The 13,153-nt window shown below is 38.7% G+C and overlaps 1 protein-coding gene across 2 annotated transcripts in view; it reads right to left on the bottom strand.

Moving 5' to 3' along the window:
- The window catches only part of ZCCHC4 (zinc finger CCHC-type containing 4), a 44,538-nt gene that overhangs the window by 15,269 nt on the left and 16,116 nt on the right, over positions 1–13,153 (bottom strand). For both annotated transcript variants that reach the window (XM_032400117.1, XM_032400118.1), the window contains 2 exons: positions 4,555–4,627; positions 437–587 (listed from right to left, as the gene is read on the bottom strand). In XM_032400117.1, the coding sequence (XP_032256008.1) occupies positions 437–587; positions 4,555–4,627 (224 nt within the window). The remainder of the gene's footprint in view (positions 1–436; positions 588–4,554; positions 4,628–13,153) is intronic.

The following is a 13,153-nucleotide window of genomic DNA, read 5'->3' as shown; positions in this document are numbered from 1 at the left end:
CCTCTTAGTGGGCAAGACTTTAGGAACATGGAATGTAAGATCCATGAGGGCAGGAGTATGTGTCCGTCTGGTTCAGTACTCTATTTCCAGCACCTAAACAGTACCTGGTACACAGGGGCCACTCAGTAAATAGTTATTGAATAAATGACAATAGTTTACTGCTATTCTTCATAATGTCCCCTTAAGCTCACCTACTAGTCATTTTGAGAACACGTGATTAGGATAATACAAAGTGTATCATGATAATGAAGTCTGCCACATTCTCAAATAAGCCTGTTAAAAAAAAAACACACACAAAAAACACACACAAAAAAACACAAGAACCCAAGACATGTATATTTTATCAGAGCTCCGATTCACTGAGCTCTGCTAATATTTGACAGGAAGTAGATACACAGATACATGTTTATTCTGCAGTAAGTAATAAATTACACACCTTGGCTTTGACCTTCTTTCCACATAGCAATTAACTTCTTGAATGTAACAGCCAGAGGTTCAACCAAGCCACCAAAAGGAGGATCTGTCACCATAATGACTCCTTCACCTTTATCTTCCTGTAAAAATGTTCTGCATACTTCAAGGGCAGCCTGGAACAAATAAAAATTCATTTCTAAATGAGGACTACAGGGAGACACTCCATCCTATTCAGAGAATGCATTAGGCTCGCTCCCACTGTTTGTACTGAAACTTCACCCGTCCTGCCACCCCAGAGTCCCTCAGTGACGTCCTGAAGCCTCTCCCATTCAGCCCCCAAGAGATTTTATCTTTTGGGTTCCTTGATAAGCGGGTTTTTAAAATTGCAAATTCAAGCACCATCACTATCAGAGGACTACACATTTCAAATGGTTAAATTAAAAAACTAAATTTAGTAACCTGAGAGAGAAAAACTCATTACCCACGAAGACTATCTAAAATGCTGAATTCAATCCCACAAACAGAAGCGGGGACTGAGCTAAACACTGGAGACACAAAGACAAATAAGACCTATTTTTTCCCTGCCTGGTTTGTCCAGCACCACGAGCTCACACATTATCAGTCACCTCGCACACGTTGCTGAGCAGCAGTTACTGGACAGACGTGTTCGGACACGCACGGTAAGTAAATGAATGAGAGTCCACAAATAACAAGGCTCAGCCAGGCCATGAAACCAGGCTATTAACACATTTCCCAACAGACCAAGTGGAGTGTTTTTAGTCATTGTAAAATTAACATTACGCACTGTCTATTTATTATTTTCTGCTTCGGGAGAAGACGTAATAAGAGATATACCTATAATACTAACTCCAGTCTACTGACTCTGTAGTCCTTTTCAAGTGCTCACCTATAAAAGCAAATCAGCACAGTATACAAAATAGCCTAAGACTTTAAAGTTTAATGGCATTTTAAACTTTAATAAACCCATATGTACTTTATAATAAAATATATATTGCTCTACTACTAAATCAATTTAGAAGACTCAGCTGATGACAGGAAAAACGACAACATCCTAATCCGCTTTCCCGAGGAGAGTCTTTATTAACTTCCTACTGGAAGTCCTAGAGCGAGGGATGCTGTGTCAGGAAGGTTAATCATTTTTCAAGTGCTGCCTGGCACTTCCTTAACCTGCCTACATGAACAAGGACTTAAAATACAGATGATGTTACTGAAAAACCTTCCAGTTCCTTAGACTTAAAGGTAGGAAAAGAAAATAAACAAGTAAATGAAACCTACACTCTTACCAAATTAAAAAACCATAGAGTACATTTGTTTCCAGGTAAGAATCAATGGTGTGACGTCCAGTCATGACCCGCTGAGGGTCCTAAGGTTGACCACCTATGGAAACCAGGTGCTTGCTTATGCCACCAGCGTTCACAGTGCCTTACCTCTTCCCTCCATCTCAATCATCACTAAAAAAGTCCTTGGTACTTTATTATTTTTTTTAAAGATTTATTTACTGATTTGTTTGGGGGAGAGAGAGAGAGAGTGTGTGTGGGTGTGTACACGAGCGGGGGGAGGGGCAGAAGGGGAAGGAGAGAGAGAGAGAGAGAGAAGCAGACTCCCCACTGAGCAGGGAGCCCAACGCGGGGCTCGATCCCAGGACCCCAGGACCATGATCTGAGCCAAAGGCGGACGCTTAACCTACTGAGCCACCCCAGGCGCCCCAAAAGTGCTTGGTACTTTAAATAACCATCCCCTGTACATACCTGAACCTCCCTGACCATTAAGGCATATGACATTTTCTAATACCTGAAAGACTATATGATTTTCTATGAGAAAATCCTGCACAGGGAACTCCTGCTCTTTAATCCAGTGCGCTGTGAAGTGCTTACGGGCCTCAACAGAAGCTCATATCCCCCAAAGCACCCTGTACACCTTCACAGGCACCTGGTAGACGCTTCAATACTCAGGGATTGGTAAGTAGATGGTAAGCCTCCACTGAAAACCCTGACTCAGGAAGTAGGCAGAAAAAGGGCAGAGAGTAAAATCATCCAAGACAATAGTTTTCTGTAGATCAATCCCTACAGTCGCAGTGCTATGTAGAGGCCGCTCCTAAAATATAGAGAAAGGAAAGCCTGAGCTAGATGATTGTTTTCTTCTGGGAAAAATAAAGTGGAGCCCAGTCTTGGCAGCTTATTCCAACCATTATTTTAGAAACTTATAAGGTAATTCCATAAGCTTTCAATAAAAGTTAAAAAGAATTTTCTAGAAAAAGGCTAATTACATGTTACATTCTTAAAATACAAACAACGGTTAGCCAACTGTTAGGTATTCCAACATCATTTCACTCTTATCTCACCATTACTGTTCAAGATAGAAAGCAAAGTTGTGGTATGAAAAACAAATAAGCACATGAACAAACCCGACGCACGGCTGCAGCATCCAGCAGTAATACAGACGTGGTTATTTCACCTACTCTGACGCCGGCCCTGACTGCACCTGCCCCCTGACCACACCCTGGAGCTTGAGGCCCCAGAGTTTCAAGAAGCCATACTGAATACCTCTACATCAATATTCCACCTGCTCCACAAACCCAACATTTCCAATTTTCAATTCCAACCTTTCCTACCCTGTTTTGAAGAATGAAATACAAAGCCAGGCTGGACCACTAAGTCATCTTTGACTTCTCCCCCAGTACACTTACCACCAAGTCTTCCAGTTTCCATCTGTGAAATGCCTACTGAACCCACCTCTCTCATTTCTTCATCACCACTGGCCTAGCTGAGAAGTCCACCAGCGTCTGTTATCAGGTGAGTTTGCAATTCCTCTCTCTCCTTCACATTCATCTAATCAGTTCTTAAATCCTAGAAATTATCGAGCACATAAGCCCTTCGGAAAACTAACTATGTCTAATTCTAAACTGCTATTTATTTCAATACTTGGTTTTCATGGCTATCACAGCTAAAAAATATGTATTTCAATGCTGACTGAGTCTCATGGAAGGAGTGCATCATTGGCTAGACTGAACCAGGAGACTCATTTTCCAATCCCAACCAACAATTTAAAATTTGTTTTCATTTCCTAGATACGTAGCTTTTTAGTTTTGCTTGGTTTTTGTTCTATCATTAATTAACATCTTAAAACACAATATATACTTATACATGGTTTACAGTTTTTGAAAAAATTGATACACGTGCATATATGGATATGTGCTTCAGGTAGTCTTGATCATTTCAAACAGTTGCGGCCAGCTTCCTGTCAGGTGTGATTACTTGGTTGGGTATGGTTTTTATTTTGTAATACAACTGGCAAAGAGCTCAAACTAGAAGTATCAGCTCTGCTATGCTGTTTATTTATAGTGACATTACTAACATCGTATTATTGAAAGAAGCTACCCCCTGCTACCCATGGACGGCCTCCCTCATTATCACCATCCCCCACCAGAGTGGTGCATTTACTGCAACTAATGAACCTACATTGACACATCATTATCACCCAGAGTTAACAGATTAGGGGTCACTCTTGACTCTGTCTAATTTTTAAGAATTAGTTTAATAAAACTATAAATCCCTTTAACTGGTACATGACATTTACCAGGGAGGCAGACATCAAACAACTATCCACAGAATTTTTTAATTATAGTATCATATAGCTACAGAGGAGAGCCTGACCTTGTCTGGGGGTCAGGGAAGGCTAGAGAAAGTGACTTGGAACAGAGCTTTGAAGGACGAGGTGAAGTTAACAAAGACTAGAAGGCAGAGGGAACAGCATGGGCAAAAGCCCACTTGGCAGAAAAGCCAAAAGCCAGTCCCAGATGAAAGCCATACATCCAGAACACAAACAAACCCCAGAGCGGGAACAAGAAGACGGACTGGAGGGTGGCAGATCAGGCAGAGCCCTGGGGGCCTTGGTAAGAAAGTGGGTCTGTATCCAAAGAGCAGTGAAAAGTCACAAAAGAAGAACAGCACAATTCACTTCTAGATGCTCGATACACACTCAGTAGATGAAGAAAAAAAATGCCCATCAATAAATGGTGGAACAGCCATGATTTGATCTTGAGGGACTCTAAGAAAATAAGAGAGGGTACTCTGGAATTTGTTCTTCCACAGTAAGAAGGATAACGGTCATAATTCTTACCTTTCCATCAAAGAAGTGATGGTTAAACATGTTATAATGGCAAAAGCTATCTTCCATATAAAACTGTGAATACCTGTAAAATAATTTATTACTGTAGTTATTTGTCCAGTTATGGCTATATAGTAAGTAAATACAAACTAAATTTTAAAACTATGAAATCACACCTTTAATAAAAGCAATTTCATCATTCCTTAGTGTTTTGGAATATAAAGAATACTTCTCCAAAATCTCAGGGAGTCAGTCACAATGAATGAATATCAAACTTAAATTTTTATGTTCCCAAGTTAATAAGCTAGTGACAAAACTACAGAAGACTCATATATAAAGTTCACATGTTCCTTCAGACCACAGAATAATACAGAAACAATGAGATCACTGATAGATTGTTATGCAATTTAAGTTTGAGATGGGTTGGCAATTAAAATACATTTCATACTTAATAATTTTAAGAAAAACACTGAATCAACATTTCTGCTCAACAGCTGTTAATTATTTTCTTCTGTGGTTAACAAAAAAAATATTTAATACAAAGCATTTCTTGTCTATTGCAGATTAGCTCAATAAAATATGCTTCTCAATATATAAGAAAAATAAGTATGTGCCTTTCATATTTACTGAATTAGTACCAGGAAAGAGAGATATTTATTTACTGATTGAAACATTTTATTCTTCTAAGATACTACTTTAAAATGCAATCAGTAATGAATGAGAGTACCAGCTTTGGGCATTAACATTTTATAAATTTTTGCTAATTTACTAAAAATTCATAGCACATTATGATTTAAATTTACATTTATTTGATTTCTTATAAGACTGAGCTTTCTTTACACCTTAATTGTCTGTCTCTACGTTTTCCCCATTTTTACATATATGGGTCTTGGTAGTTCTGGCTGAACTCTTGAGTTTTTTGTATAATGTTTGTTATCACAATAGGATTCTGAACTTCCAAAATTTTGCTATAAACAATTCACATATGAATCACACCATCCTTCTACAGAATTCATAACCTAGTGAAAAAAATCAGGGACACATGCTTTTTACACAATTTATTTAACCAAATCGTGAGAGCAGCACTTTGCTTCTACTTCTACTCCTCCCTTACTGTCCATAACTGACCACCCATGGTGACTATTTCGTCTAACAGGCAGCCCTGCTTTACCCTCTTCATATTACACTATGGTTAAAAGTACAGGCTCTAGGGGCCCCTGGGTGGCTCAGTCGTTAAGCATCTGCCTTCAGCTCAGGTCATGATCCCGGGGTCCTGGGATCGAGCCCTGCATCGGGCTCCCTGCTCCGCGGGAAGCCTGCTTCCCCCTCTCCCACTGCCCCTGCTTGTGTTCCTGCTTTCGCTGTGTCTCTCTCTGTCAAATAAATAAATAAATAAATCTTAAAAAAAAAAAAAAAGTACAGGCTCTACAGTCAGATGGTCTGGTTTCAAACACTGGGTCTTAGGGCGCCTGGGTGGCTCAGCTGGTTAGGCATTCAACTCCTGATTTTGGCTCAGGTCATGATCTTGGGGTCGTAGGACTGAGCCCCCACAAAAGGACCTGCGCTCAGCTTGTCCCTCTCCTTCCCCTCCTGCCCCTCCCTGTGTTCACTCACATGCTCTCTCTCAAATAAATAAAATCTTAAAAAAAAAAAAAAAAGCCTGGGTGTCTCACTTAGTACTTATGTAACCTTAGTGAGTTATTTAACCTATTGAGCCTCAGTTTCTTCATTTACAAAATGGAAGAAATAATAGTGTCTACTCCAAAGGACTTGGTAAATATAAGTGAGATAATATATGTAAAGTGCTTAATACAAAGCAGCTACATACCATATACTAAAATGTTAGGCATCGCTATTTTAATAAGTATCAGCTATAAAGATTTATGTCTTAATGCCCCTCATATTAGGGTATCATGTTTATGTCCAACCAAAATTTCTCCTCCTATAATCTAAACCCCTTTCTTCTTGTTCTGTAGAGACAGAAGAACAGCTGTTCATTCTAAGTACAATGTCCCTTAATATCATTTGAGATAATGTTAGTGCATCTGCTGATTTCATAAAACATAAATTTGCACTGAAGAAATAAACAAAAGGTTTAGATAACTGAAAACATTTAAACTATAGACTGTAACCTGATGAACATTCCAAAACCTGTGGGAAAATGTCAATTAGCATTCGTAAGCAAATGTCTTCCTAACTAACTCAATTCCAAGTAACTGATAATATAGGTATATCAGTTATCTACAGGTGTATCTCAGTAGCAGTACTGCCGTGGATCAACTATCATTTGATGATCTTCTTTCTTGTATTGCTTTGTAAGTGTGAGCAAAGGAAAATACAATCCCTTTTAAAATATATTTCTACCCCCTCTCCACTTTTTCGTATTGCTTCTCAAAGACACAATAGTCTATTTTTTAAAAATTAAAAAAGAAATTTTATTTACATAAAATTCAGCACAGCACACTTGTCTAAAACATTCTGGGCAGCAGTAGGCAGAGTCAGAGAGAGAAAAAAGCCAAGATTTCAGCTTTGAGTTTCCATCAGATACAAACAAGGGAGCATAATTTTTCATATTTTAAATTATGAAAAATCACTGAACATTACCCTCTTAAAATGAAATTGGCCTCGAAGAATTATTCTCTCTATTGAATAAGGCAAACAAAACCAATCAGAAATGCATGCACTTGAAAACTGCAAAAGGACATTCATTTAATTTGGCCATTCATTCTCTTTAAATGAGAGTCAGTTACCAAGTGTGAAACATGCTCTATACACAGGAAATGTAATCAAGAGCTGAATAAAATTAGTCCATGAAATGAACCTAAGAAATTCATTTTTTTGATATAACTTTATTTGGATGATAGTTTGCCAAATAGAGTTTCACATCTTTCATGCTAAAATTAGAGCATCTAAAAATCCATCTTAGCAAATGTTAACTTCATATTTTAGACCCCCCGAAGAGGATATTTATAGCATATGTAACACTGGAGTTGAGGTAGTTTCCTGAAGCCTTGGACAGACCTTTTGTAGGGCAACAATAAACCAAAGTTAAAGTGCCAAAACTTAACTACTCACTGTCACTCTCTATCACATAGGAATTTGTTCCTGATTTAATTGTGGTCCTTGTGAGAAATCTGAACCAACTCCACACCCCATAATATTGTGTGTATAGGCAACAGACTCAGTTGATTCTGGCCACTAACATGTTTCAATAAATGAGCTCACTCTCTCGCTCTCTCTCTCTTTTTTTTATTTATTGGAGGGGGGGCAGTGGGAGAGGGAGAGAGAATCCCAAGCAGGCTCCACACCCAGCACAGAGCCCAACGCTGGGGGTTCAGTCTCACAACCCTGAGATTATGACCTGAACTGAAATCAAGAGGCGGACGCTTAACCGACTGAGCCACTCAGGTGCCCCAACGAGCTCTCTCTTAATACCCAATGTCGACCTTTTACAGAACTGACTCAGCATAAAAGAAGCTAAGCTAACTAATACAACCCCTTCAGTTTTTGTTTCCACACATACACAGAAGTTTATTGATAAGATAAGAAAAAAAATATCAGTATATTCAATAAGTTACAAAATAACTTTATCCACATCCCCTACTCTGTGCAGGAGATTTCAATATACAGGCCCAAAAAAGGTAAAACTACAAGACATATAGCTTAAATTAAGAGTTAAGGGTCCATGTAAATCTTTCAAATTAAAAGTAATTCAGCTATGATGAAAAGAGTTCTGGTGAATGGTTGTACCCAACAATGTGAAGGCATTTAACTTACTTAACACTACTGAACTGTACACTTGAATAACTAACATGGTAAATTTTAACCTATGTGTATTTTACCACAATTTTTTTAAAAAAGTAAATCAGTACACTAGCAATGAACAATACAAAATGAAATTTAAAAAACAATTTAATGTATAATAGCAACAAAAAGAATAAAATATTTAGGAATAAGTTAAAAGAAGACAAGCAAGACTTGTACACTGAAAACTACAAAATATTGTTTAAAGAAATTAAAAACGACCTAAATAAATGGAAAGACCTCTTATGTTCAAGAACTGGAAGACTTAATATTTAAAACTATTCCCCAAACTGATAAAAAAAAATGCAGCGAAATCCCTATAAAAATTCCAGCTGGCTTTTTTGTAGGACTTGACAAGCTAATCCTAAAATTCATATGGAAATTCAAGGAACCCACAATAGCCAAAACAATCTTGAAAAAGAATACAGCTGGAAGACTCACACCTGTAATCAAGACAGTGTGGAACTGGCATAAGGATAAACATAGATCAAATGAAAAGAATTGTGAGTCTAAAAATAAATGCATACATTTGTGGCCATTTGGTTTTCAGTAAGGTACCAAGACAATTCAATGAGAGAAGAATAATCATTTCAACAAATGGTGCTGAGGTAACTGGATAGTCACATGCAAAAGAATGAAGGTCTTGGACCCCTACCTCACACCATATATAAAAAAAATAACTCAAAACAGAACAAAGACCTAAACGTAAGAGCTAAAATCATAAAACTGTTCAAAGAAAGCACTGTGTAAATATTCATGACCTTGAATTTGGCAAGATATGACACCTAAAACATAAGTAACCAAAGAAAAAGGACGAAAACTGGACATAATCAAGTGAAAAGACAGCCCACAGAAAGGGAGAAAATATTTATAAATCATATATCTAGTAAGGGTCTAGTATCCAGAATATATTTATTCTTTCAATTTAACAACAACAAAAAAAAGACAAGTAACCAATTAAAAAATGGGCAAAGGATTGAAGAGATGCTTCTCCAAAAAGATAAACAAATGGCCTGTAAACACATGAAAAGATGCTCAGCATCATGAGCCATCAATAAAATGCAAAACAAAATCACAATGAGATACCACATTAGAAAGACAGACAATAGAGGCACCCGGGTGGTTCAGTTGGTTAAGCGTTTGACTTTTGATTTCAGCTCAGGTCATGATCTCAGGATCATGACATCAGGGTTGTGAGATCAAGCCCTGCGTTGGGCTCCGTGCTGGGCATGGTGCCTACTTAAGATTCTCTCCCTCCATCTCCCTCTGCCCCTCCCCCTGCCTGTGTGCACTCATGCTCTCTCTCAAAAAATTAAATAAATAATTTAAAAATACAGACAGACAATAACAAGAGCTGACAAGAATGTCGAGAATTTGGAACACCCATATATTGCTGGTGGAAATGTGAAATGGCAGTCACCTTAAAAAACAATTTATCAGTTCCTCAAGAAGTTAAATGTACAGTTACCACGTGACCCAGCAATTCCAGTCCTAAGATAAATACCTGTTATGGGCTGAATTGTAACCTTTCAACATTAATCTATTGAACCCCTAGCCCCCAGTATCTCAGACCATGACTCTATTTGGAGACAGAGCTTTTAAAAAAATGATTAAAATAAAATGAGGTTATTAGGGGAGACTGTGATGCAAGATGACTGGTGTCCTTATGAAAGAGGAAATTTGGACCCACAAAGAGAAACCGGGGCTGTACACACACAGAGGAAAGACCATGTGAGAACACAAGAAAAAGGCCAACTGCAACCAAAGGAGAGAGGCCTTAGAAGTCACCAAACCTACTGACACCCTGATCTTGAACTTCCAACCACCATAACTAAGACAATGAATTATTGTTGTTTAAGTCACCCAATCTATGGCTCTTTTGTTATTGCAGCCCTAACAAATTAAACAATACCCAAAAGATAATAAAACCTACATTCACACAAAACTTGCACACAAATGTGCACAGCTGCATTATTCAAAGTAGCCAAACGTGGAAGCAACACAAATGTCCATAACCTGATGAACGGATAAACACAATTTGGTATATCCTTATAATGGAGTATTATTCAGCCACAAAAAGGTATAACATCATGAACCTTGAAAATACTATGCTAAATGAAAGAAGCTAGATACTAAAAGCCACATATTGTATGAGTCCATTTTTATGAAATATCCAGAATAAGCAAATCTATAGACAGAAGATAGATTAGTGGTGGCCAAGGGCTGGGAGAGGGTTTCGGAAAAGAGGAGAGGTCAGTAATTGGGACCACTTTGATGGAGACACCTCCATCAAAGATGATGGAAATGTTTTGGAATTACGTAGTCGTGATGGTTGTACAACTCTGTGAATAATACTAAAAACGTCTTTTTTCTATGTGAAATATATATGTCTCAATTTAAAAGACAAAAATATGCCTGATACATAGTGGGGGAAAAAAAGACTATCTGATTCTTACTTTTTAAAATGTTTATATGCATAAAAAAGGTCTAAAAGGCCAAAATCCACAATGTTTTGGGTGACAGAATTAAAGATCATGTCTCTTTAAAAAGCTTAAAAAAAAAAAAGTAAACCAGAGATCCTTGAAATCTGAACAAGATGAATCACTGATTTTTTTCTGGGTTGTGTATAAACCAGTCCACTACAACTACCTTAGAAAAAGCTTGATTTGAATGAAATCGGAATACAAATTGTATGGTAACTTCAAAGAACCATACTATTAGATAACACTGTACCATTTTCACTGAGGTGAAAGTCCCAAAGGGAGGAAGGTGAGTGCTACTGACAACTGAGACACATTATGTTAAATAATTCGGTTTTGGACATGTGACTTGTGTGTGTGTGTGTATGTGTGTGTCTCATGCACCTATGGTCAGAGAGGGGTTTCCTTTGGTGAACCCACTCCACGTGTGGGCACCCTACCTGCCAGGCCACAGAAGTGGTTCTGGAACAGGCATATGGCCCCCGTCAAGCCAGTCCTTCCTGGAAGCTATGCTGCTGGGGCTCTCAGGAAAGAGAGCCATGTCTCCTGGACAGTTAAGCTGAGACTACAGAAGCTGAAAGCTGCTGCTGCCAAAATCCTTGGCAGGGAACATGAAGCCAACTGGAGCAGAGAGCCAATCCAGCGCAAGACAAAACGAGGGTTGGAGAGAGTAAGACAGAGCCCGAACAACAATGGGCAAAGCCCAGGCTCTCGCCTGCTCCGAGGTCTGCTATATCCTAGGCTCATCACGTGAGCCAATACGTCCTCTTCGACAGAAACAGATTTCCAGGGCTCCAATGAAACGTGCCTGATAAAGAAGTGCCTTATTCTAAATATACGAATAACCTGCAAACCCATTATTGACTCATGTGAATCTTCGTGGAATAGGCATGGGGGTAGATGGAGACAGGGAGAGACATTAGGACAACAAAAGAGCAATGGGCTATATTTTTTTTTTTTTTTTTTAAAGATTTTATTTAGTTGACAGAGAGAGACACAGCGAGAGAGGGAACACAAGCGGGGGGAGTGGGAGAGGGAGAGGCAGGCTTCCCGCAGAGCAGGGAGCCCGATGCGGGGCTCGATCCCAGGACCCTGGGATCATGACCTGAGCTGAAGGCAGACGCTTAACGACTGAGCCACCCAGGCGCCCCAGAGCAATGGGCTATATTAAAAAAGGCTTATATACAAGTTCAAAAGCAAAGTTACTTCCAGAGGGTATCTTCATTTTTGGAGCCACACTGACTGGGTTTGAATCCTGAGTTGGCCACTCATCACTGTGAGGTCAAGTTATTTCACCTCTTTCATACCTTGATTTTCTCGTCTGGAAAATGAGGAGGGTAACAGCATCTACCGTACAGGAGAGGCTTTTGTGAGGACTGACTGAGGTAGAGCAGGGTTTCACAGGGGACTAGCACTCAATGTAAACACCATTTATTGTTTGTATTGTTACGATAAGAACCCCAAAGTTAAACTTCTACCTTTAAAATAATACATTTACAATAATTCAACAGTCATTCTTTAGGAAAGGGATGTAAAACAAGAATCTGATATATCTATTCAGTGGAACATTAATACAGCCACAAAAGAAGTGAGGTACTGTTATGTGCTGTGAGCTGGACGAACACAGCAACACGTGAAAGAAGATGCAAGCATGGGTCACATATGGCAGGATGCCATGTACAGAACACACACAGAACAGACAGACCCACGGAGACAGAAAGCAGATCACTGATCGTCAGGGCAAGTGGGGAGAGGGCTTCTTTCCAGTGTGATAGAAACGTTCCAGATAGGGGTGATTACTGCAAAACATAATGAATACACCCCAAACCACTGGCATATACACCTTAACCTGGTGGGTTTTCAGGGCACTGTATCTCAATTTAAGAAAAAGAAACTGAGTTTCTCTTTAAAAAGTCTGTATTATCACCTATGGAATTCCACTGTGCCAAGCATCACTCATGTTAAGCAGAGATTAGTGAACTGTGCTAGTCCTGTTAACAGGGAATGAAAGGCTACAGAAAGTGTGGCTTCTTTCTGAGAAACGTAGCTGATTCTATTAGACACCCTAAAGTTGACCTGGAAATCTAAAAAAAAATAAAAAATAAATTATAAAAGCTGTTCTTCTTCTTGTGACTTTTTACACGTCAAAAATCTGTCCACCTTGTTTTTAGAGAGAAAGCACATGTAATTTCATAGGTTCTCTCCAACAAATACTGGAATATTAGCCAAACAGACCCTGTCAGATTAAATAAAAAGAAACACAGTACTTGCCTCCTTCAATATATTCAAGAACCGGTAAAAGATACTAACAACACAGTGTTTTAGAG

Source organism: Phoca vitulina, unplaced genomic scaffold (genome assembly GCF_004348235.1).
Source record: "Phoca vitulina isolate PV1807 unplaced genomic scaffold, GSC_HSeal_1.0 scaffold3, whole genome shotgun sequence".
Classification (NCBI taxonomy): Eukaryota; Metazoa; Chordata; class Mammalia; order Carnivora; family Phocidae; genus Phoca; species Phoca vitulina.
Note: the sequence above shows the minus strand (reverse complement) of the source record. Positions and strands in the feature narration are given on the sequence as shown.